The following is a 27,363-nucleotide window of genomic DNA, read 5'->3' as shown; positions in this document are numbered from 1 at the left end:
GAATTCCTATCATCAAGACATGAGAAATATCTAGACATTCTCCACTCCCTACTCATGCTCAGAGAAGACTAAAACCAGGGAAAGTATCATCGTGCTCACATCTTCACCTCCTGATTATAGAATGTGAAGATCTAAGCATACCCCTGTGACAAGTGACTGGTATTCGTCACCCCTTATAATGCATTAAAGCAGCAGCAGTGAATGGATTCTTGGAGCTGTAAATTTCAGGCCTCAGCAGCAGACTCTCTGCTCGGCATCTCCCTGATTAGAAACCTCCTCCTCAGAAACTGCGCACTCTGACGCTGCCAGCTAAGCGAGGTCTGGCTTTCTGGTGAAGGGATATATGGTGAGTGCGTGTGTGTCTGTGTGTGTATGTAAGTGGGGTTTATGACTTTTTATTCTTCTGTAAATTGTGTTATTAGTGTCTAGAGAACAAGCAGCTCCTGGGTAGAGTCATGGAAGAAGTAATAAAATAGTGGTTATAGTCATGTACTTTGCAATGAGTAAAATGCAGAGTGGATTACTAGCCAAAGCCTGCTCATCAGCACAGTGACAGACCACATTTTTGACGGGATATTTCTTATGGTGCTTCTCATCAGGATAATTCGAAGTATGCCCACATTGCTCACTTTCTCAAGCTACAGATCCCTCCCTAATCACTTCACCCCACCCCTCCCAACCCTCCCCATCTACCAAACCATGCACTTCAGCAGCTAACCTCGGGTACAGGAGCAGAAATCTACACAGAAGAAGTCACTAGCTGGACTTGAGATACGTGCCCTAAACCCAATTCCCTCCCCATTTCTTAAAGCCCAATTGTAAAAGGAAAAATGAGTGGTTTAACGATGACGAGCATAGGCTAAGGGCTACCACAAGTCAAGAGAATTGCTGAGTGCTGACAGGGGCAAGGGACATCCATCCCTGTCTCTGGCCTCCTGCCACACTCCCCATCTGGAGAGCCGTCCACAGGGCCCACCGGGTGGTGAAGGGCTGCTGCTGTTCAGCTTCTTAAAACCCTGGAGCACGGATAAAACGGACAAAAAAGCCTCCAACAGCCTCCTGAGCTAGAGAGCCTCAGAACAGCTCCCCAGGCAGAACTACCAACACTCCCCAACCTGCCTAAATTATCAATACAGTATCAGAGAGGGAAAAAAGGACGTCAGCCCAACAGGTCTTCTACGGGTGCCATCAAGGAGTACTCTTGATGGAGCCACAGGGAATGGGACACCAAGAACCCTTTCTACTCTCTGAAATCACGACATCAGCTGCTTCTCCTGCTCCCTAAGGCTGTATGCTATGCCTTTTCTCCCCAAAGCTAATCCTGGAAAGGCAATTGAAGCAACACCCAAAGTGGGTAAAATGAGGAGTACAACCCCACAACTATTACAGCAACGGCCTGGAGTCACTACATAGATGCCTCCCCTCCCCGTCCCGAAAAGTACAGCTGCCACCCTGTGTCCTTGACAAAACACTAAGCACAATTTCCTGGTGCAAATTCTTCTGGGCACCTAAGCATGGTCAAACAGACTAGACACTGTAACAGATACTTAAAAGGAAACCAGGCATCAGACAAATCCCAATATAGAGAAACTCTAAAGTTCCCAAATTACCAACCAGGACTCCAAAACTGTCAAGGTCATCAAAAGAAAGAAAGTCTGAGGGGCCAGCCCGGTGGCACAAAGCGGTTAGGTGCGCACATTCTGCTTCAGGGGCCTGGGGTTCACCGGTTCGGATCCCAGGTGCGGACATGGCACCACTTGGCAGAAGCCATGATGTGGTAGGCATCCTACATATAAAGTAGAGGAAGATGGGCATGGATGTTAGCTCAGGGCCAGTATTCCTCAGCAAAAAGAGGAGGATTGGTAGCAGTTAGCTCAGGGCTAATCTTCCTCAAAAAAAAAAAAGAAAGAAAGTCTAAGAAGCTGTCATATCTAAGTGGAGCCTAACAAGACACGACAACTAAATTTAACATGCTATTGTAAATGAGATTCTGGAACAGAAAATGAGCATTAGAGAAAAACTAAGGAAATCTAACTAGCATATGGACTTTATTTGATAATAACACATCAATATTTGTACGCTAATGATACTAAATGTACCATACTCACGTAAGATGCTAATAGGGCAAACTGAGAGGGGGGAGAAGGTAATGTGGGAACTCAGTACTATCTGCTCAATTTTACTGTAAATCTAAAGCTTTCTAAAAAGTATAGTCTCAATTTAAAAAGCCACATAAATACTTTTTACATATGTTTCCTAATTCAATAATTTTATTTTCTTAGCAGCAAATCCCTTTGCTAACTTAAGCTATAAACCAAGTCTTGACCTCTTTCTGGTACTGCCTACGCCACCTTCCTAGACAGACCATCCCCAGAACTTCCATTTCACCAGAAAGCCCTATGACAAAATTTTCTTCTCTCCCCATTACCAAATGAGAATATAATGGAAAAGTCTAGATAATGCCAAAAATATTACAAAGCATCCTTGCTTAAAAACCATCTGAGAGAGACATGATAATGAACTCCATTCAAAGCCACAACTGGAAGCATAGCAAAAAATCATCAGGACCAAACCAAATACATACTAGAACCCACTGTCTCCATGGAGAGCTTAATTGGACATGGCCACCAACACCAGACAGTAACTTCTTATGGCAATCTCCCAGACAGAGACCTAGAGGGTAAGCTCCTTGAAAGCAGAAACCACTTCTCATTCTTCTGCATCTTCTCAAAGCACCCAATTCAGGGCTCTGTTGGTACAGAGAACCAAGCTAGAGGCCTCGCACCAGGCAGGACAGGGAGAAGACTCCACCTCCTGAGGACATGCAGCCACTCCCCCACCCCCGCCCCAGACAGCTATCCAGGTCCGTGAAATCTGCAAGGCCCAAGCATCCAGCAGCAGGGACAGGGAAGCCAAGCCACGTGCTCAGGGGACCATATGGCTACAAACAGCACAGATCAGCTAAAACGCCACAGGGAAGGCAGGCAGGAAACTGGCAAGCCACGACAGGCACAAAAGTCTCAAGCAGGCTCAGCTAATCGCTGTGAAGTGAACATGCTTCTCTGCTAACCTGGAGAGACAAGGAGAACCTCCCTTGCATTTCCTTCCTTAAGAAGTGAAACTGCTTAAGCAGAGGATGAAAACCAGCCTCTCAATAGGCCACATGTATCAAGAGAATACATTGTTGAGTTGCATATTTCTCAGAAGTGAGATTCTTGGCCAATACTCTGATCTACAGCGTTACATCAGTTCCAGAAATCACCCAGAGGGCCCCAGAGGCACCCAGTTAAAGAGTTCATAGGTCACCTTTCACAGGCTTTTCAGGCTGTTTAACTGTTCCCTATACAATTAATTCCCAGGAGACAGGGTGACTGCTGAAGAGAGAACCACTATTTGCTCAGGCCTGACAGTCACATGAGCCTCAGAGCAGAATCCTTCAGCGAAAACTTGTAGGATTGTCAGATTATGTTCACGAAGGCCCAGGGCACCTTAGGACCTTTTTAGGTTTCCTTGAAAAAGTAGTTTGGCATTAATAGACATTTTAAATCAGGTAAAACGACTATAAAACTGCAGTTGGGTTCCAGGTTATGAAAGAAAAGGACAGATCATTTTTTCCTTTTACATTTAACACTGATATCCCGTGTTCTACAACAGGGGTTGGCAAACCACGGCTCAAGGGCCATTCAGCCCACTACCTACTATTGTAAATAAAGTTTTACTGGAACACAGCCATGCCCATTCATTTACATATTAACTATAGCTGTTTTCTTGCTAAGGTAGCAGGTTGAGTAGTTCTAACAGAGATGATACAGCCCCTAAAGCCTAAACTATTTACTCTAAGAAAAAGTTGGTCAACCTCTGGTCCATAACATGTTAGACAATGAACACACATAGGGATATATACTGGTTAACATTTCTGGACAGCTACTTGGTAAATATGCTCCAAAATATTCCCAAGGAAATAACTACCATATACATAGAAATTCAATCCATTTTCTAAATAATGGAAAAATTATAAACTACATGAATATCGACCTATTAGAGACTGGTTAAATAAATTATGGTGCAGCCTTACAATGGAACATTATGAACAAAAATTTACTTTGGTTCTCTCTCTAAATACCTCTAAACAAAAATAAAGGAATCTCTTTTTTGACATAAGCCCAAAATGACGAAGATAACAGAACAGAAGAATATAGCAACAAACCTTTGGAAACTGGAAAGCAGAAGGATGAGCAGTAACTGATTGCACAGACTCACAAAAGCTAAATGCTGAGCTAGTGGTGAGAAAACCCAGTAACCAACCTGACTCACACTGCAGACTTCCCCCACCTACCAAGACTAAAAACTGTCAAGTGAGGAGTCTCAAGTGGGGATGAAAACGAGGCCAAAAACTAGGATTGCTTTAAAACCTATGTAAGAAGCACCTGGATTTCAAGATGTAGACCGAAAATCCCATAAATAAGTTCATTGCTTCTAACTCAGCGTTCAACACTCCATTCTTAAATAACAGAATCAAGGATCACCGGATATCTGAGAAAAGCCTCTAATAAGAAAAATAAGGGACCAAAATAAACAAAGAGACTTAAAAATAACTTGGAGAATACAGACTATGCAGGCTGAAGAAAATTTTCAAAAAATTATAATTCCTCAGAGCACTAATAAATGACATTCATCTCTGAAATAAGTATTAGATGTTATTTATTTATTTATTTGTTTTGGTGAGGAAGATTGTCCCTGAGCTAACATGTGTGCCAGTCTTTCTCTATTTTTTGTATGTGGCATGACGCTACAGCACAGCTTGACAAGGAGTGAGCAGGTCCACACCCAGGATCTGAACCCACGAACCCCAGCCACCGAAGGGGAGCACTCAAACTCAACCACTACACCACCAGGCTGGCCCCTAGATGTTAATTTCTAATAGTAATAAGAAACATTCAGAGAACAAAAAAAGGTTAGAAATTAAAATATAGTATCATAAATGAAATACTCAATAGAAGGGCTAAAAGATAAACATGAAGAAATCTAGGAAGAACAAAAGACAGAGATAGAAAATAAAGGAAAAAAAATCAGGAGATCATTCCATGAAGTCAAACATCCAAATACCAGAAGTTGTAGAAAACAGAGAGCAGAGAAACAAGATGGAAATCAACAAAAAAATGGCTGAAGTTCCCAGACATACAGGACTGAAAATTAAAGCATAACATGCTTATATACGGATGAAGAAAGTGCATCACTGTGAAATTTCAGGATGAAAAAAGAATTTGCTAGAGCTTGCAGGAAGAAAAAAAAACCATATAAGGATAAGGAATCAGAATGGTTTCAGACCTCTAAGAAACAACAAAAAAATCTCTAAGAGCTAAATGACAGTGGAGCAATGCCTTCACAATTCTGAAGGAAAATAAGCTCTAACATAAAATTCTATACCCAACTAAACTATCAATCAAGTGTCATTATAGAATAGACATGACAGGTCTCAAAAAATTTACCTACCAAGCACTCTTTTCCCAAGAAGCTAGAGAATGTGTGCCACCAAAATAAAGTAGGAAATCACAAAGAAGAGGCCATGGGATCCAGCAAATATAGTTCCAACCCAGAAGTAAGGCAAAGAAAACCCCAGGATAATGGTGAAGAAATCCAAAGATGACAGCTCTTTAACAGGGAAAAAGAAGAACTAGGCCAGATTGGCACAGGTCACAAGGCTCCTGAAAAGCATTCTTGAAAAAGACACAATTAACAGATTGAATCAATGTGCTGAGAAGAGATTTTGACAGGTAGAGTCTAAGGTTGAAATAATAAGTATGTAAAACCATAAACCTAAATTTAAAAAATTTTAACTCCAGGGAAAACAAAAAATTCTGCAGGAAATGAGAAGTAGTCATATCATGCTATATGGCTCAGTGGTGATTAGCATTTACAAAGTAAACAGTGAATATTAATTGAACCAAATTATTATGTAGTCATATTGGAAGGACTGGGGAAAAGTACATGCACACCCACATGAGTATGTGGGTGTGCATGAGTGAAAAAACTAAATCCTCATCTTCCATGGTGTGAAGGAAAGGGGTTATGCCTGAAACTGAAAGATTAAGAAAGCAATATAAACATTTTATTTAGAGATATGGATCAGAGAAGAGTTGAAAATGGCTGCCTCCATGGAGAGAAAATGGACTCGTACATGTCATAAAAGCCCATAGAGTTAAGTTTTTATATATTAAAAAATAAAAACTTACAAACTTAAAAATTATACACAAAAAAAATACAGATCAGGGCCAGCCCAGTGGCATAATGGTTAAGTTTGTGCGCTCTGCTTCACTGGCCCAGGGTTCGTGGATTCAGATCCCAGGCACAGACCTAGCCATGCTGTGGCGGCATGCCACATAAAATAGAGGATGACTGGCAACAGTTGTTAGCTCAGGACCAATCTTCCTCACAAAACAACAACAACAATAACAAATAGCAGATCAGTACCACTGAAAAGTAGCTGCCAGTCTACAATGAGCTAAGGAACTTGTACCAGAACATAAATCAACTACATAACTAAGAACACTGCCGACATTTTTTCTGTAGCAAGCTTTTCTCGATGCAAGAAGTAATGTCTCAATTTACATTCTGCCTCAAGCTCCTTAATCATATCAAGGCATTGTGAGCAGGACTAGTACAGATCAAGGGTCAGCAAACTTTTCTGTAAAGGGCCAGATAGCAAGTATTTTAGGCTTTGCAGGCCATATGGTCTCTGTCACAACTACTCACCTCTGGCACTATACTGAGAACAACTATAGAACAATTTGTAAATGAACAGATGTGGCTATTTCCAATTTATTCACGACACTGAAATCTGAATTTCATATAATTTTCACGTGCCACAAAACATTTTTTTCTACGTAAAATCCATTCTTAGCTCACAGGCCAGACCAAAACAAGTGGTGGGTCAGACTTCACCCACAGGCCACAGGTTGCCATCCCCTGGGATAGACAGTATGATCAATTTTGTTTCTTAAAAAAAAAAAAAAGCAGTGTCACAGCAGTTTTATGTAGTATAAGTTTTCCCTTATCCTGTTTTTTTCTTGTTTTAAAAACAAATAAAAAGAATGCTGAAGAATTTCAAAAACTCAAGAAGCTTTAAAACCATTTATCTATCTGCAAATACATTCTTCTCTACTGTCTAAGCAGGCCTATATCCACATGACCTAAATTTATGTTTAAGATTCTACGGGAGACTGGTTATTCCTCATAATCCTCAATCAGATGATTTCTAGAGGCAATCTCTTCTATTCTGGCATTGTAATAAATAAAACTTCATTATAATGAAAAAAGCCTCACTTTGTTTTAAAACAAAAAAAAGCAAAATACAAAACAGATCCTGGGATCCTGCGTTTTAAAAATGGAGGAAACATTCTCACAGCCAGCTCTCCCTTTTCTAGCTACCAATAAAGTCATGTTTAATATAAATGCAAAGTCACTAAGTCATCCAGACTTTGGATTTCTTTCTTCAGCAATGCCTTAGTTCCCCAACAAAGGCCCAAAACCCTTAAAAATTTTCTACGTTTTTCTATAAACTCAGTTTCAACTGACGAAGGGCTGTTAGGAACAGTACAGGGTAGGGGGACCCGCCCAAGCCTCATTGACATCACATTAATATCACAGACCTGCGAAGTGATGACAGTGAAAATGGAAGGCCTGCCTCCCTTGCTTGAGCAAGTGACCATCCTTTCATTGTGCAGCTACAGTCTTATAACACAGAACAGATTACAGGGAACATAAGCACCATAACCATAACCAAGTGAGTTTCAATGACTAGGTTTCCAAGCTAGTATGCTCCTCACACAGAAAGGAAGCAGAGGTCTGCTCTGTCGGTGTCAAGGCTTTACAATGCATAGGGGAGCAACCCACCAAGGTACTCCCACTCATGTCCACTAAAAGGCATGATTATGATCAACCTGACAGCTGCTTGGAGTCCAGCTATTCGAAGAGGGAAAGAGGTCATTTGAGCACTCTGCGACCTATTGCTTTGGGCATTATAAAAAAGAAACTGAAGAAGAAATTCAGCCAATTCCTCAGAGACTTTGGTAAAATTTTACCATTCTAAGATAAACCATTCCAGGATTTCTCAGGCTGACAGTGCCACCTAGTGGCTTTCCATCCTAAACTCACGGTTACCCGGCATTGGGACAGCCACCTCTCAGTCCAAGAATATGGACATTTAACCACTTTTAATCCATAAAGACAAAGTTTCCAGGACCTCTTGCCAAAAGTAAAAATGGGTTGGAAAAATATTACAGCATTTTGGGAAAGTGAGGAGAACGGGCCTATCACTTAAGGTACCAAACCTTGCAATTAAGAAAAAACCCTTTTACAGCACTGCTGATACAACTGAGGCATCTACTCAGAAGCTCAAGTTCCCCTCAAAGAAATCCATCCTGGGACACATCAGTGGAAGAGAACGCTCAGAAAAAAAGTCACATTAGAAAAATTTCAAAACCACAAGAGTTCCAAAACCGAAAACAAAGAAACTTGAGGTCATGTATACTTGGGCATAGGAAGTCTAAGAGAACGCCATGTGCTAAGCAGACAGAAAGAACCCCTAAAATACGAGCTATTTCAAGTTGGCAATGTCCACAACTTTAACCTATGAACTTCTAATGAAGTTATGCAAATATACGGCCAGAAATTTAAGAGTTCTTGTGCTTTCTAAGTCCCCCACAATAAACACACACATGAATGCAAGTGTGCTTGCACATGCACACACCACTGGCTTGCCTTAAAATAATCAAGAGCTGAAGCATTTCCGTTTGTTCAAATCTTTGTATTGTCACTAGCCTGACAGTATCTACTATGCATCTCAAGATGCTGAGAATGACTCACCTTGGCAACAAACTGCTTGTCCTTTTGGTCCAAATTAGCCGTGGGAGCCACATAATCTCTCCATATTCTCAGCCTGCGTTCCTTGGCAAACCTGGCAAGAAAGCAAGGATGAAAATCATTCAGACTAGGTCGGCAAATGAAATCCACCATCACCATGGGAGCGAACAGTCCAGAATCCTACCCTACCTCACAGACAAGGCAGCTAGGAGAAAAGCCACCAGTCAAATCAGAACAAAGCGTGACGGCCACAAGAAAAACTGTGTAGCAACTGGAAGTATCCAAGATGAATATATACCATAAACCCATGGCTGGCAGACCGGGGTCTAGGTGTGCAGTTTTTCAAGCCTGGACAGTATAAGCCCACCTTGATAACTGGCTCTTTGGCTTACCCAGTATCTCGTGAGTGAATACTACATGCTAGGCACTGGAATGATAAACCCAGATCAACTGTTCTCTTACGTGAGAAGAACACACATCTACAAACAAATACATATATTTTTTAAAGCACAGGTCTGCTCAATTTCAATTTGAATCATAAAAAGTATTAGCTACCAAAATCCTATGTGGAAAACAACAACAAAAGTATCACTACAGTGCACCTAAAGAGTAAAATAAACAAAAATCCAAAAGAATTTCACCGAGAGTTTAAAAAATCATATTGACAGAAATTTGTTTAAAGTGCTAAGCCCAACAGACATTTTTTTTGAGTCAGGCTAAGAGTGGGAAATGGAATATGTGCAGAGATTAAAAATAAAATAAAATCAATGAACAGCTGTCTTAAGAGTATTTACAAATAAATGGATATATGCTCAGGGGAAAGGAACTATTATTTCTGAAACCAGTAATGCAATCTTCTTTTAAACATAGCACTAAAATGAGAAAAAGACAAAGCAGCATGTAGTAGTTGTAAAATACATAAAATAATTCGATAGAGATTCACCAACACTGCAAGCTCAAATACAGCATGTAAAACAGCAGGCAAGTAATCACATATCAAAATATGACTTGCATTCCTTAGTCTAAACCTGTTTTTTTTAATGATGAGCACTCTTAAAAATCCATAAAATCTCCTACAGATGTTATAAAGCATGTCGATACTACTGTCATTGTATTTACTTTCTTCAAAGAGAGGCAGGCATTTTCAGAACACAAAAAGAATTATCAACCAAAATAATAATTTAGAATAACGGACTTAAAGGATTTTCTGAACAAGGAAAAAAAATTGAGCATCACAGAATAATCAGAGGTATTTAGAACATAGTACTTGATAAAAGTACTGTATCTTTTGAATTTAACTGTAGAACATAAAGACTAAAAAATTTTCACGCATTTTTTAAATTGTTCTACCTTTGTCAGACATGCCATTCAACTGGCCCAAATTAAAATCTACTTTTATAAAAAGTGGCAAATGTTTCTGCTTATAGGTACAGAAGGATATAAAAGACCTAAGAAAAGGGACGGCGACTATAGTCATTCAATTATGTTCTTACACATCTTTTAGCTGTACATCTCAAAGGCAAAAAAAGTGAAGTTATTAAGAGGATTACAATTTTATGATTCTGAAATAAGCCATACAGCAAGCCTCAAGAGTGGAACACTGTCATCAGTGGTCAGCAGTCTTCTGTTTAAACGTATCCTGAGAAGTGGTGGCTGGGACTTTCCTCAATATCATCTCTATTCATCTGCTTTGGCTACCTGCTTCATTTTCTTCCATCCACGCCATCAAGTAAAAGAATTCACCTACACCTGGAAAAACTTGACCTTGACACTTGCAACAGCCACCATCTTTGGAATGCTCACTATCGTTTTTCTGGAAATAAGTTATTTCTACAACTGCTTTTAACCCTGAGGCACCTAGCTAAAAACATGACAACAGCATCTCACGGTTGCATTAGCATTTATAATTAAAACATACTTCTAAATAAATTAGGGCATTCGGTCTCACCATAACATTGAATGGTCCTGTTTTAGGACTCATAGCCTCTATCTTTCCATCATTCCCCTGGCGTCACACTGTCTGTTTGGGAATAGCTGCTAAGCAATTTCACCCTTCCCAAATGAGCCTCAAGTTTATTTCATTCCAAACGCCTAAAACTTGGAATTCAAGTGAAGGGCTTGGGGAAAAAGTGACCTGAAAACATTAAAAAAGCAAATCAAGTTCAGAAAAATGCCTGAGTGAAAACCTAGTCCCTTACTATCCAGCACTGAATTAGACTGCACCTACACACTTAAGTAAGCCACTGCTCTATGAGATCCAAGCTTCTTTTGGAATCTCCCTAATCCTTTACTGAAATAAAAGAGACACTGACAGATGGGTGAGAGAAGATCATTAGGTTTCCTCCCCTACAGATCCTTAACAAGATCCTTGGCTGGAAGGCTTCCCTGGCAGACCTTACCTCTCAGCTGCCCTCAGCTTTTCTGCACCCCGAGTGTAAACTGCAATCGACCAATCCACACAGCGTGCAAAACCTTCCTTCAGGAGGAGCTCTGTGATGTTGCCATTCTGAAAAACAAAGCACATGAGCAAGCAGGCACAGATTAGATTCGAATGCAAGAGAACCCAATTCTCTAGACTTCTGACACAATTAATGTAGCCACAATCTATTCTGCAATTCATTAAAAAAAAAAAAAAAAAAAGGAAGTAGAGCTGTTTTTCTCATTAAGAAACCAGCCCTAAGATGGGAGACGCCATTCTGCAACTCCTCTCAGCAGCCTTGGCTTCATATCCCCACAACGCCCAGCACAGTAACTCTCACTTAACAGGAGTAGGATAAATGTTAATGGCATTGAATGGAATTGACATTTCAATAGCTCTTCTTGTGGGCAGAGGAGGATGTTAATCTTTAGTAGAGATTACACTTTATTATTTCCTTCCCTAAGATCAGCATTTACTCTCCTTTTCACAAGGGGAAAGCTAAAGAACGGACTGAGTAAGGGAATAACTTAAGCTACATTTGCCCAGCGAATTACAATTCACATCCTACTGTGACACAGAGCCATCTGGCAGGGCCCGGGCAGACAGCTAGCACTCCAGAAGAAACAGACATGACCTTGGCACATTCCAAACCAAGCCTCCCAGCCTTCCATAACTGCCATCATGAAAGAATTCTCTAGTCAAACAATAAGTAACAATAGTTGACTCTGAATTGGATATAGACTACTAAAATGAAAACCCACTTAAACTTGTGTTACAAAACAAAGTGATTTCCTGTGCAAGAATAACCCACTTACCAAAGTGTACAGTAGGATAAAACTCCCAATAGTCAGAACTAGAAGAATATACAGAACCTATTTCCTGCTCAGAAGCAGAGTTAGGAGGTTATGGTCTAGAGTACACAAAACAATTTTTCCATAGAAAGGCTTCCTCATCATAGTTCTACCAATACTCAAAATAAGACCTACACACAAACCTCACCAATTCTATTCAGCAAGTTTCAGCACCACTTCTCATCGATGTGGCAACCTCCCACCTCTCCTATTTGCAAGCTCAAGGACTAACGCTTGGGAAAATGAGTGACAGAGATCCTCCTCCCCTCATAAACCCAATAACATTTGAGGTTAACTTTCTAAAAGTGAGAAGTTGCACAGACTTGTCCAATTCTATCAGGTAAGTGATATCTCCCTAGAAACTGCCTCAAAAATCAGCAGATAATCCTGCCAAGATGTTTAAATACTTCTGGAATACAGAGAAAAAGCAAATTGTAGCTCAATGAGCACCAAACGCACCCCTAACCCCACGCAGACCAGTCTGCACAGGGACACTCACTGGATGAAGGATGGTACCCAGAATGTTCTGGTTGTGGCAGCTCTCCAGAATGATCTGAACATCTCTCTGAAGCAGTCGAGATTCCGTGAAAAATTTGGCTTCTGCGGCAAACGGCTCTGGTGTTTCACTGCCATCTGCTTCCCGTCGAAAAGTTGGGCACTGAAGCATAAGTGAGACAGGTGGGTAATGCAGCCTAACTGGGAGCGCCAGGCGCTCGCAAACCACACTGAACAGTCCAAACCCACGAACGCAAAGCTAAGCGAGAGAAGGTCTCAAATCAGGGCTTCTAACTCTTTTTAAAACATACTGGTAAAAGGGGACTGGATATAGCATCATCTCAGAGTTCTCGGTAAGGCAAATAAAACTCATGTTATCATGGAAAAAATCTTTTTAATTACAGTTGAAAATGACCCCTTGCCAAGAAAAGATTCACCAGCCCCTACCTTTAAATCCCTTACATTTTTTAAAATCAAAATGGGTATTTTACATTAAGACAAGCCATTCTCAGCAAATTTCAGAGCCTCCTGACTCTCCTTTCCAGATTTCAACAATCTCTCCACACAGCCCACTCCAAACAGACCCTGAGTACTTAAAAATTTTTTTTAAAAAATCTTATTGATCTAATTAAACTTTGCTGTGGGACTATTCAAAAGTATAAAGAGCACTCGAGTCAACGTTAAGGGCCCATACGAGGAAGAAACAGTAGATCTGAAGTCCCCAAGTAGAAGAATCTACCTGTCACTGAACACGTCCACAACCCTACAGCCACCCCACAGCCCAGCCTATGGTCTGACCTTGATCCCGGACAGCATGACTGTGACCAGGTAGTAATCTGGGAGGAGCAGGGCCCTGACCACACTGCCGTCCCGCACGTGCTCGATGATCGCTGTGGGACAGAATAAACAGCTTAAGTCATTAGCAAAAGTTGTGCCAGGGATAAACAATGGCCAATCAAACATTTAACACAGTTAATACAACTGCATTTAACACACTTCCTCTCGCCAAGCGTTCACACAACAGATTCTTCCTCAAACTATTCCTGGGGAATATAGATTAGACCGGCTTCTATGTCTTCTAAACTTCCTGGGACCTCGTGGCTCACACTTCAGCTTGGTTGTCCATCACTTAGGTTGCTCACCTGAATACCAGGTGCCCAGCAAAAAAATAAATAATAACAATTCAAGATTAGTAATAAATTTTATTGAAGCTGTAGTTAACAAGGTCGCAAAGTTGGTCCAGCAACTATATTGCATGTGTATGTGTGTGTTTAGATGTATACAGATTATACATATATACCTTGACATTTCGGGGATGGCATTTAAGTAGCCCCAACATACAAAAAGATCCCCAACATACAAAAATATCAGCAATTTACTACCTGTACCAGCAAAGGACTAACCTCCACAAAATACATCTGATGTAACCTATGTGAAGTGGATTCAAGTTCCCTTCCAAAATACGATGGTACTGTTTTACCCTTAACAATTTCCTTTGGATACTAAATAAGTAAAATAGGTTTTATAAACCTCAAGAAGTTCTAGAGCAAATAGAAAGAAATCACCCCGAATCATGTCTGTCTTTTCCCACCAGCCTCACCATTGACAGGCTTCTGATGGTGTGAGTCCACAAAGTGCCTTGGGTTCTCGATGGTATACTTGAGGTCCCGGACCGTATGTGAACCATTCCCCTCACTCCACATCCCTTTCTTAGCTGCCTTCGCTTGTTCCTCACATTCCGAGAGCCGGTTCTGCTCAGGACTGGGATGTGAAAAACAAACGTGTGGTTAGTGAGTTCACAACAAAAATATTAGGCTCTTTGACTCTGGGTTTCTTCAGCATCTTCTCTTCTTAAAGAGAGGAAAGCATTTGTTTCAGATCTATGGCTTCAGACCCAAGCCTACACCCAGAAAAACACCCTAAGTGCAATTTCCGGATTCCAGACTTGTTCCCTCAAACAACAGACTCAATCGTAAGAGCATTTAATGAGAAGATCCAAAGAACACACATCTCGGTACTGCCCCCATCAGTGATTACAAGAGAACAAATTGGTGGCTCAGAGGGAAGCCGTTCCAGGGGGTACAGCTTCATTTAAGCATCCCAGATTCAGGAACTGGAATACAGGCAGAGCTCAGTGGGACACAGCACAGGAAAAGTGACTAAGAGCCACCCTTATTCCCCGTCATCTACACAACAGGGCTGGGGAATGCAGAACAAATACTGTTATTACAGACATCACCCCAAAACTACCTACACAGTCAATAAGACCAGTTAAGCAAAAGCAGTTTGAAAATGAAAGACTCCTCCTTCCTTAGGCAGGAAACCAAACTATATACGAGAACAGCCAGAAAGTCAGTAGATAGACCAAAAAGCAAAACCAGAAATGGCTCTGTGCTCGCGCTCTCTCTCACATATCTGAGCTAAAGTGAACAGTGAGCTGCAAGGCCTTTGCACAATCTCAATACCTGGCTCCATCAATGACTGTGTGCATAAAGTGAATCTCCCACAGCCATCAGTAGCGATTGCTGAGCAGGGATCCCTGACCTACAATTTCTCAAACCAGAAGTTTTCAGTACTGTTCTTCCCCTACGCCGCCAAAAAAAAATCACATCCTCAAGGATCCAAAATTGCCCAAGAATTCAACGAAAAAATGTAGCTTAAGAGAGACGCAAACATAAAAACTCAGAAAAGGAGATTTAAGTCAAGACAACTTTGGAGAAAAAAGGACTGGGACTCCAGGGGAAATTTTTTTGTTGAGATGGAAAAATATTGCTGTGGGCTTTTTAAAAAGTTTTCATTCTGGTTGCAAACTGGATTCCCAAAAAACACTGCAACGATAATCATGCCAACAATTGTTGTCCTTCAGATACAACTTTGGCACGCTTCCAAAAACACCACCTAAGACAAATGTCTTTATTCAACAAATTCCCACATGCTCACACTCCAATTATAGGCTCCAGCAAATGTCTCTGCAGTCAGAAAGGATCACAGACGTGTATCGTGAGTGACTTGGCCCCGAAGTCCATGAAGGCAGGAAGAATGCAAAAAGTGGATTTTTGCCTTTGCTCATCCCCATCATTGGTACAGTTCAAATATTTATCTAAAGCCTTTTCTAAGGCTACAAGAGTCATATAATATAGCAAGGACTTAATGATTTAAACAGCATCTTTAACCTCCAAATTACTGATGTAGCATTATCACTTTTTAGAGACTAAAGTGTTAATTAAAGCCAGCTGCAATCCATCCTACTGAGAGTCAACGCTGGTGAACTTGTACATGAGACACATACTATAAAGCTTGCAGACCTAATACTCACTTCTGGATAAGTTCACACTACCATTAGATAAACAAATATATTTTTACCTACTTCTTAAGTATCTGCAGATCCATAGACCAAAACAGACATAAAAGGCTTTGGAGAGAGAAATTTCCTCTGACTTCAAAACAGAACCATTGAGCCCTTGTCAGTTTCCCTAGATTCAAAGCAGCGGATTTTGCTTTGAATTCTATTTGTTCACTTCACTTCATCTTTCACTGCAATTATTCCCTGCACATGATACATCATATGTTTATTTGTTTGTTGTCTGTCTCCTCATTAAAATATTAACAGAAGCTAAGTCTGTTCACTGCTGTATTCTCAGTGCCTAGAACGTAGCCTGGCACATAATAAGCACTCAAGAAATTGTCTGGGATGGACGGATGAACACTGGGGAGCTGAATGTCTATGATGTAAGACACAGCCTGTTGACTCTTATGAATATGAAGAATACAACTGCCTTGACTCAAAGCCTGTTTTTAAAGGAGTTACACACGTCAAATGCCACTAATGGATGCTGAGTGACCTCTTGGCTTGGAATAATCCACACCTCAGCAGGAATATCCTAAAAGCCATGAGAGCACCAGAAATTACCCATTTTATGTCAGGGGGCAGGAATGAAAATGGAGCAAAGCCACTGCATAGTTGACTACCCAACCTCCCACAGTGGAAGGGAAGGAAGTCAGAGGGTCAGAAGAGAAATGAATACTTACTTATTAGCTCTCATGCCTTCTCTCCGGGTGGCCAAGCCCTCTGCAACCAGAGACTCTGCAATGTTTTCCCCATTGGTATCTGAGGAGGAATAAAGGGAATTAAACCACAAGATTCAAATCTGCCTCCAACAGCAGTAGAGCTCAAATGGGACCACTCTCACTCTTAGCTCATCAAGGAGAATGATGTTGCCAGAAAATTGGACAAGGCAGCAATGTAGTGCTGGTTTTTCAGAATAATCTCTTCTCCCAAAATGTCTAGTCTGTAAGACCCAAAGCCCTATAAATCTTCTTCTCAAGACTTTGTTTCTAATTTTCTTGTATGTTTCCCAGGCCAAAGGCAATCTCAGGAATGAAGGAGACTGACAAGAAAGCTGGACACGTGAGGCAGCCCAGGAGAGCATAAGAACGCTGACTTACGGAGTAGACAGCAGGGGCTGAATGCAAAATCTGCCACTGCCCAGCTTCAACAAGGTCTCTCAGCCTCTTAATTTACTCATCCATAAAACGGGAAGAGTCCTTGTCTACGTGGGTTCTTCTGAGAATCAAACAATAATGTCTACACCGCCAAGCAGTGCCAAGCACATAGCAGGAATTAAAAACTGGACAAATCAAAAGTTAGTCCCCACGCCCTGTATAATCAGACAGACAGATTCATTCAGGATTGTCTATCACATCTAACATCAGAAAGTCCAGTTCCTCTCAGGATGCCCTATTCTCTGCTCCAGCAGGACACACTATAACATCTGACAGACTTTCTCCTGCTCTCACAGAGACACAGTGGGTGGTGTCTAAGTTTCTAACCCATCACACAGCAGCCTTCAGAGCAGGCAAGAAAAATGAAGTTAAACATAAAACCCAACCTGATTAGATTCCACCTGGGCACTTGAAACATTAATTGCATTGCCACACTATTGAAAAAGCTGTTAGGCTCTGTGTATTCTCTTAAATCTCTGCTTGTCAGACAAAACGATAAAGGAACACATCTATGAGGGAATTGCCACATAAAAATCTTTAATATGGCAAAGAACAAGCTCCTAGATAAACTGAAATGCAGCAGTCTAGCTGATAGGTAATGTCAGCAGAGAAGAAAATTCTGTAAGATTTATATTCAGTACATTATACATTGACTTTAGCAAGCAATAACAAGTATACACACCACCTCCAAACCCAACCTAAATGTTCTGCCATTAGCATTGCCCAAATGTCTGCAGAAGCAAATTGCAAGCCTCTTTTCATAACAAAGAATGTTGAGATGAATGATATTTATACAAAGAATGCTCAGGTTCTGAGGCTCAGCATGGATCACAAGGACCTTTCCACCGAGGTTACTGCTGGGGCCAGCACAGGCACACACGGCTACCTGACATTAGCAAATATTACATTGGTTCTTTCAAAGCAACAGGAATCCCAAAGACTGGAAAGTCAAAAGGGAGGATTCAACAGTTAAAGGAAAAGTTGAATAGTAAGATGCCAAGAGATCAGGGGGTGGAGAGACTGAAGCCCAGGTATAAACCAGGTAAGTGGCCATAAAACCAGCTAATCAACAGCACAGTCTCAGTTTCCTGGCACACAGCACTCTAAAATGGCTGTTGGCTGGTCCACTTCTAAAAAGTGAGTTCGCCTTGCTCCAAAAGGGAGAAAAATACATTTCTCTGAGCCGAACTCCCAAAGGATGCAATACAAATGTGGTGGATAGACTACTGAAACAGGGAATTCGTAGGCCAAGGAGCTGATTCTTGCTTTTTACTTATCAAGTTATGAATTCGATCAAGTCACAATTAGGGATAATATTCAGAGGAGGTAGGTGACTATATTTTCTCCAAAAGTCAGAAGACTACTTTTTTTTTTTTAATAAGTTCTGGGTTAACCACAAATTCTCAAATTCTACAATTCTCCCCACCATAAAAAAAGTAGGTGGCCAAGAAATAGGATAAATATGTGGATACCAATTAACTATCTAAGCTATTGTTTCCTTTAATTGGAATTGGCATTGAGATTTAGTGAAAATATTAAAACTTTAAGTCATTTAAATCTTTAAAATTGAAAGATGTAGATAATTTCAATCATTCTTTCAGTACATATTTATTGATCACCTCCTCCTATGTGTCAGGTTTTACTCTAAACACTAATATGTTAACATGCTAAATTAAATCCAATTTGTAATGAGTCAGTTTAAGAAACAACGGTTTTAAAAACAAATAATTTTAAACATCAGCTTCTCTTAACATAAATAATTTTGGCCACTTTAGTGGGAGACCAAATTTATTTAAATGAACTCTTAGAGGTGGTCTCCTTATAGAGGTATCTGCACCTGAAATTTTCTGCAGTCCAGTGGGGTCTCTTACATGGTAACAGAGGACTGACCAGCTGTTACAGAGTTGAGATTTTTTAGGTAATGAAATCCTTGAACAAATTCATTTTGAAGACAGTGCACTTCTATTTGTTTTACATTCTTTCTAACCAGTAACCATTCAACAATAATGCTTAAGTGTTTTACTTCCTACTATATTATTTGAATTTTGGATACAAAGCAAATTTGTTTCTCTTTTTGAAAAGATTCCATATATTTCTAAATTTCCCATTCAATCAAGAAGCAGAGAGCCATTTGGCTAGGAAGATGAAAAAGGTGTTTCTCCACTCGGTAAACTGGACAAGACATCTCCAAAGTCATCCCCAACTCACTTTTCTAAGACTTCTAAAATTAAAATCAGAATTCTAACAGGATGGTGTTAGCCTTGCCATATACCCTGCTGGCTTACTTCCACTTACTGACTACCCAAGTCAAATAGATTATCTAAACCTGCTCAGCTGGAAGGTTATTTTATTAAAGAATTGCAGGAAACTTTTAAAAAAATCTGCTCCCAAAATAATTCCAGATGAACACAACTGTTCATGTTCACCTGGCTGCTTTACAGAGAACATTCTACCAATTCTTTCAATGTCCTATTTCTGTTTAAACTCCATTCCATAATCTTACTCTCCCTCCACCTAATCCAAAAAGGATCAGAACACCTAATATCCCACGAGGGCTCTGGCCCAGCTAAACAACAGGCACACGTGCACACACAAATATATTTACTGAGTACATGCTGAGCCAGAGCCAGGGGCTTTGCATATACTATCTCTTTAAACTTTCTCAATAACTTACAAATGAAGAAACTAGGGTTTAGAAAGGTTAAGTTAAGGGTTAATTAAGGGTACACGGTAGGAGAGCCAGGATTCTAACCCACATATACACAACTCCAAAGCCCGTGTTCTTTCCATTCCATTACAAAACATACGGCTTGCAAACAACTACAAGCTCTAAACAAATCTTCCTTTCCTAAAGAGAGTCCCCAGGAGGAGAAGAAAACCACAAGATAGATAGAGGAAAGAGAATATGCGATAGGAAATCTATAGGAATTCAATTAGCACTATGACCCGGAAGCATCAAGCCATTGAGTTCCACAGGCTGATGGCCTAAATACAGGGAAGAATGCTACGCTGTACTACAACCTAAGCCAGGCCAGGAAAGCAGACACAGGAATAATCAAGGAGCAGAAATATCGGGGGCCCCTCTGCACTCATGTGCCATGAACCCCAGTACTCGAAGCACTTCCAATTACACCTACAGCCAACTGTCCTGGAGCTACCTTCTCAGAATTCACAGTGGCCTTCCACCAGATGTAATCTGATCTTTAGAAAAACTTTAGACTCGGAGAGAACTAAGTACTTTCCTCCTTGCTACTTACCTTTCCCAAGGTAGATCATGCCATACTCTCGCCCCTGGGGAGTTTTGTTTTCTATCGTGAAACAGACTTCCTTCCCAATCAGCTTCTTCCGAAGGAACTCTCGAGCAGGAAATGCCCAGGGCTGAAAGACAAAACAAACGTGTCACATGAGACCTGCCTAGTTCCCGACCACAATCAGTGTTCTAGCAACTTCATTCCTTCAATAACCTGGCCCTGCACTAGACCCCCGAGGAGAATATAAAAAGGAAATGCACACAATGCAGATCGCACACTTAGGGTCTCGTAAAAAAGGAAGGTCTAGCATTATTTTAACTAGCACAGGCCCTAAAAGGAGGCCTCATAGTTTCCCAGACACTGGCACTAGTACTTTTCCCCCCATCACTCTCTATTCAGAGCTATAGCTTACTTCGTGAATAATAATTGCCAATAGTTTTATAGCACTACCTGTGCCAGCCACCACTCTAAATGCTTTAGTTTTATCAACCCACTCCTGAATGGGAAGTCTAGGCTCCAGGAACTCACCTAGCCAAAGGGAAGTCATAAATAACAACTACCACTTCCGTCTGTTCACCTCCTTCCAGTTTATAAAGCACTTTCACTGACTGTTAAACTAGCCTGAAACGAGTTCAAGGCACTGCCTAAGCAGGGACAAGGTTCTAGTACTTTTATTTCAGGGTGAGCCCCCTGCTCAAGGAAGAGCCTTGTTCATGGCAATTCTCCCATCTTTTTTTTTTTGAGGAAGAGTAGCCCTGAGCTAACATCTGCTGCCAATCCTCCTCTTTTTTGCTGAGGAAGACTGGCCCCAAGCTAACATCTGTGCCCATCTTCCTCTACTTTATATGTGGGACGCCTACCATAGCATGGCTTGATAAGCAGTGAGTAGGTCCGCACCCAGGATCTGAACCAGCAAACCCCAGGCCACTGAAGCGGAACGTGCAAACTTAACCACTGCACCACTAGGCCGGCCCCCTCTCCCACCTTTTTTAGGGACAGCAGAGTTCAGAAGGGCAAGAACTATTCTTCCCAAGACATTTCTTATTCTACTGCTCTAGACTGAAGCTGCACCAGTGGGATCCTTTCCAGGTCCCGGAATCTAAGGGAAGACACCAATAACAGGCCCTGGTAAGGGATCACCTTGACAATGGTGGTTCTTCTCTCTCATTCATTCAAGACCCTGACACCAGAGGGGAGCCCACACATCCACACAATGGGAAGTAGAGCTCCATGTGATTCCCAGATACTATGCAACGGGATGGTTTTGCCCCATCCTCACCCATCACTTAGACAAAGGGAGATGTCTCCTCTGAAGCAGTCCTGTGAAAGTCAGCAGCCACTGGGACTTGAATTTACAGTCTGGACCTAGCTCACTCCCCAGTTCCCTTAGAACAGAAATGAGGAAGGAGTGGGTAAGAGTTCAGGGAACAGAAGATCTGCAGGAGCTCGTGTGCAGAAAAAATGCAAAGTATAAAAGGGAAGAGTGGTAGACGATATGCAGACATTGTCTATTATAATCGTTTGGAGCCACAGAGCTCAGGCTACAAATAGTAAAGGCAAAACGGGGCACCTGTGCCTGAGAAGAAAGCCTCTGCTAACCTTTTCAGGCCATGAAGCTTATTCCATAGGGTTCTCCAACAAGCTTTTCTAGAAGAAAACATCTGTATGACTTCCCCAAAACCAGAAGCCAATCAAAAGGTAGAAGTCCACCAATCTGCTGGGCTGGTATTCACAAAACCAGTAGTGTTATATAACATCAGTTGTGATAGGTTCCAGGAAGAACTGATCCTGAGTAAGTGCTCATGAAGACACAAAAACAAGCTCATCCTCACTCACCTAATGCTCTCTCCTCAAAGCACCAAAGAGAAAAAGAGTCAATCACCCATGGGCAATATATAGTTCACCATATTTTCACATCCCATTTCTACTCCTTTCCCCACTCCCTAAAAATGAAGACAGCTACTTGTCACCAAAAAGAGTGTGACGATTGATAAATGAGCCCAACTATCAACCACATCCCAGAAATGGTACTAAACCAACTACCACAGCCAGCCTTGCAGATTTTTATTACCTTATGATCCACTTACTCTAAAAACATCCACAACTAGGGGCTGGCCCCGTGGCCCAGTGGTTAAGTTCGCGCGCTCCGCTGCAGGCGGCCCAGTGTTTCGTCGGTTCGAATCCTGGGCGCGGACATGGCACTGCTCGTCAGACCACACTGAGGCAGCGTCCCACATGCCACAACTAGAGGAACCCACAACGAAGAATACACAACTATGTACTGGGGGGCTTTGGGGAGAAAAAGGAAAAAATAAAATCTTTTAAAAAAAAAAAAAAAGGCATTTCCAAAAAAAAAAAAAAAAAATCCACAACTATAGATCCAACATTTAGGATTTAGTTCTGAGTACCGCACTAACATCTAAAATTCAGTAACACACTGCTTTCCTCAACACTTGGAAAAGCTCTGACAAGTACTCCAAAAGGAAGCCAGGACTTGGGTAAAAATTCATTTATCAAGGGTCAGTTCACAAGGAAATATCTAGCCCCTCTGGGGAAACCTCCAATTTCTACCAACTAGGAAGAATTACTAACAGCTTTTAAAGCTTTCTGAAGAAGCATCCTTCTCTTAGGACCTTGTATTTTACAGCTGGTCAGTCACTGGGCAGTAAGAGAAAGCTACACTGAAGGTCTTGAAAAGGACATATACCTAATCCTATAAGAAAAAATAATCTAGTTTCTGTAATCTTCCTTTCTAACCAGGCTACTCATGTTGTGTTCCACCCAGGGCTGGGCAAATTCAATAACTGGACAAGATATTAGCTACAAAGAGAGGCAACTGAGGAACTCAGGAAAGTGACTGACCACATCACTCCTCACAAGGGCAACAGAGCACTCTGGGAGAAAATCCTTGTGCAGGTGTCCACATAGACGACAGCCAGCAGGAGGCTACCTGATGGAGAAGGCTATCCCAACAGAGCCTTCCAGAACAACTCTACGAGTCAAGTATAGGGAAATTTGCTCAAAGCATTTATCAAATAAGGTCCAGAATGGCCTAATAGGAAGAATAACTGTGATCTGTTCAAATGATTTCCTAGAGCTCCAACTACAAAGCAGAAGGCCATTAAAGAGCTGAGACACAAAATCTCCTCTTCCCTTTAGAATGCCCAACAGCAGACAACTTAGCATCTTGCTCTCCACTCCCAGACCCAAGCAAGGTTCTGATGTCTACCAAGATAAAATGGAATTTTTTAACTCCAATCTTATCCTTGGACCTGGTTGACTCCTGAGCTAGTGGAAGAAGATTAAATCCCACAACAATGTAAAAGCTTAAAGTTGGCTAGATACTTTTGTACCTGGCCCAATGCTCAATACTTCCTGTCCTCTTTCTCTTCTATCATCCCACTGTACCACGTGTGTATGTAACTAATCCCTCTTTGCCCCATCCACGCCACGCCCCCAAATCTCAAAAGCTCCACTGAATGTAGGACTGTGACATTCATTTCTATATTTCTCATGAAACCAACATAGAGCTTCACACATAACAGGAGCTCAATAAGTCTGTGGGAAATAAATATATAATTCCCACAGTGCCCATCAATGCAGTATCTAGGCTGCCTAGAGTAGCTAGGCAACACTGGGGATCAGCCTGCAACAGAGCAGTGACGGCTGGGGACACAGTGGAGCTGCTTTTATTGCCTCAGGACTTAGCAGAGAGCTGAGTTTCTTTGAAAGAAGATATCATGAGGGAAGACAGAGAGTAAGTGAGTGAAATTTGGGACAGTGATACAAAGGGAAGCAAATGAGCACTAATGTCCTTGACTCTCTTTGAAAGTGAAAATACTGGACAACATGCTCTAAAATAACAGAAAGCCAGAGAGAAAGGGCAGTGCCACACTGCACAATCCACTGATCCCCAAAAATGAGATGCTCGGGTTCTTTTCCTCATTATTCACGTGAATTTTATTCACTGTATACCTGCTCTGCATCAGGCATTGACTAGGCACAAGAACAGAGATGAGAGATAAGGTCCCTCCTCTCAAAGAGCTCACAATCTAGTAAAGACATGTCAACATGCAATGAAATGTTAGCAATGCTAAGATAGCACAAAAATGGATGACGAAAGGAGACATCAGTTTTGACTTCTCAGGAGGCTGCCTCTTAAGAGATAGTGGGTGTTCACCAGGGCAGGAGGTGGAGAAAGAACTCCTGATGGAGGGAGCGGCATGAGCCAAGGCACGACCAGGGAGGACTCAAGTGGCGTGTTAGAAGACCTGAGTACTTCAGCATGGTTGGGACTTAGCATCCTGGAGTGGATTCAGTGAGAGAAAACTAAAAGTCAAATCACAAATGGGCTTATATCCCAGACTATGGCATTTAGATTTGTCACAGAGGAAATGAGGAATCAGCGAAGTGTCTGGGAATGATATTGAGCAAAGGAATAAATGAAATTATGTTTCAAAAAGATCCCAGAGCACAGAGAGAAAGGATTAGAGGGGAAGGAGAATGAAGGCAAAGAGACTATTATTTCAATATTCCAAGCACAGTATCAGAATTAACAAAGAACAGGAGTCGTAAGGAAGTTTCAAGGATGGAGAAGAGAGATTTTAAGGAGGCAGAATCTCTAGGTCTTGATAAAGGCCTGAATTTTGGGGTCGGGGCGGGGGGCAGATGGGCAGGTGAAATGAGAGCCAGAGAAGTCAGGTTTCTGATTTGGGTTACCAGTTGGCATCACTGCTAACTTGAGCCAGAGCAGCTTCTAGCACATGGCAGGGGGAAAATCAGATCATGACAGGGAGGGGAGAGCTGGATTATGAGGACAGAGAAACAGCGAGTACAGCTGAGAAAGTATGAAATCTACAGCTATCATATACTTCACATCACAGGGACCTCTGAAGAGCTACTAGGAGAAACTCAGTGACACGGAGTCACTCTGGAAGAGACAAAAACATTAGACTTACATGAAACTTTAACAAGAGCTGGAATAAGATTACATGGCATCCTTTCAGCTAGGATGGTTCTGGTAAGATTTTATTGTGCCGTTACATAAGATACAGTTAAGACATCTTAGAACAAGCTCCAACGGGCCTCGCGTTTCTCTGTCCTAGATTCTCATCCATGGAAGAGGAAATTAAAACCCAACCCTTCTTTCCTGGAGGCTACACTGCTTCTTCCTTCTGGGGAAATGAACTTGATCAGCTCTAGCCAGCCAGAGTCAACATTCTTCTCTCAGAAGCAGTCACGCTGTTACACAACACAAAATTAAAAGGAAAAGAGCTATTCAAAATGTTGGTCAAGAAAAGTACGTAACACCCAAAATGTGAAAAGTGCTGAGAGAGATGTAATCTTCAGCACTTGGTCTAACAGTACTAGGAGTATTTGCAGTAACAGAGACTAACAAATAGCACTAGTGATCACCACATTTATTCAGTACTTTATAGGCATGTGCTAAGCACTTCACAGCATCTTGTTTAATCCTCACTGAACAACACTGACGTATACACTATTACCATTCCCAATACTTGTGCTCACTGATGGAGGACCAACGAAAAAGAACTGATTTCAGTCTATTTAGTCATTATCCCAAGAACGTGACTGCTGCTGATGGCAGAATTTTGGGTGATTTTTCTCTATTTTCTGTAACACTGCTTCACTATCTTCCTAAATCAAACAAAATACCCTTTGTTATAGATGAAAAAAACTAAATGTTTTCCTTGAATAAAAGATCCCTATGAACTTCTTTTTCTTCTTCATTTCTATGAAAGGGAACAGCACAGGAAAGCGGAGGTCCCAACAACATCAAGTTGGGGCAAAAGGCAAATAATCAGAATCCAGAAATTTCATTTTTGATAGCCAAAAGACTACTAAAAGAGAGAAAAGAACTAATGTTTCAAAGTATAGGAGCTAAGAAGACTAAACAATGCTAAATTAGGACTCATAACAGCTGCCTAGAGAGGCAAGAACTGAATGAGTCAAAGGCCAGCCACAAATAAGGCAAGGTGGCCAGACATTAGAGGGGAAGGAAGAGGGGGAATGGAGAAGACGGTGGGGCAGAAGCTCAGAAGCAGTTTCTCAAATCGCCCTAACACAATGGTTCTTAACTACTATTGAGCCACAAGTTGCCTTGAGAAACTGATAAAAACTATCTCCCTAAAAAATGCATATTTAGACAAAATTTTGCAAACAATTTCATGGCGTTCACATGCCTTTAGGGGCGTATGGATGCTAGATTAAGAATCTGTAATAGGGGCTGGCCCCATGGCCGAGTGGTTAAGTTCGCGCGCTCCGCTGCAAGCGGCCCAGTGTTTCGTTGGTTCGAGTCCTGGGCGCGGACATGGCACTGCTCATCAAACCACGCTGAGGCAGCATCCCACATGCCACAACTAGAAGGACCCACAACGAAGAATATACAACTATGTACTGGGGGGCTTTGGGGAGAAAAAGGAAAAAATAAAATCTTAAAAAAACAAAAAAAAGAATCTGTAATAAAACGCAGGCTTAGTATGCTATCATTTGTGAAAAGGAGCATGTCTGCTTGTGTAGAGAATAAATATCTCTGGAGGAGACATAAGACCCTAGTAACATCAGCAGTCTCTGGGAAGAACAACTAGATATTTCATTGAACATCCTTCTGAATGTTGAATGTGAATGGAGAAATCAAATATAAATAAAAGGGCTCTGTCATAACCAAAGCCAACCTCGAACAGCTGAGACTACCTGGGAAATGTTCTAACTGATTCCAAGGGAAGGAGGAGTGAAGACACCGACAAACCTGAAGAGGCTCTAAGCCTATGGGAAAGCGGATGAGAAAAAGCCCACAGACTAAGACTACTGCTCAAGGTAGTGAATGTAGAAACCGACGCAAGCCACTATGGGTATGTCCAGTCATCGGTCCTGTGATACAATACTCAAAATATACAGAGAAGAGTGTGCAGATCAACCGTGCACCAGTCACAGGGGAGACGGGGCTATTAGCAGGGTCCAC

At 41.5% G+C, this 27,363-nt stretch overlaps 1 protein-coding gene across 1 annotated transcript in view; it reads right to left on the bottom strand.

Annotated features, from left to right (window-relative positions):
* Positions 1-27,363, bottom strand: part of SND1 (staphylococcal nuclease and tudor domain containing 1) — a 407,468-nt gene that overhangs the window by 350,589 nt on the left and 29,516 nt on the right. The window contains exons 3-9 of the mRNA XM_008509590.2: positions 20,388-20,508; positions 16,657-16,735; positions 14,228-14,388; positions 13,426-13,517; positions 12,632-12,790; positions 11,262-11,368; positions 8,866-8,956 (exon numbers count right to left, since the gene is read on the bottom strand). Of these exons, the coding sequence (XP_008507812.1) occupies positions 8,866-8,956; positions 11,262-11,368; positions 12,632-12,790; positions 13,426-13,517; positions 14,228-14,388; positions 16,657-16,735; positions 20,388-20,508 (810 nt within the window). The remainder of the gene's footprint in view (positions 1-8,865; positions 8,957-11,261; positions 11,369-12,631; positions 12,791-13,425; positions 13,518-14,227; positions 14,389-16,656; positions 16,736-20,387; positions 20,509-27,363) is intronic.

The sequence above is a fragment of the Equus przewalskii genome, chromosome 4 (genome assembly GCF_037783145.1).
Source record: "Equus przewalskii isolate Varuska chromosome 4, EquPr2, whole genome shotgun sequence".
Lineage (NCBI taxonomy): Eukaryota > Metazoa > Chordata > Mammalia > Perissodactyla > Equidae > Equus > Equus przewalskii.
This window is presented reverse-complemented; position numbering and strand designations above follow the sequence as displayed.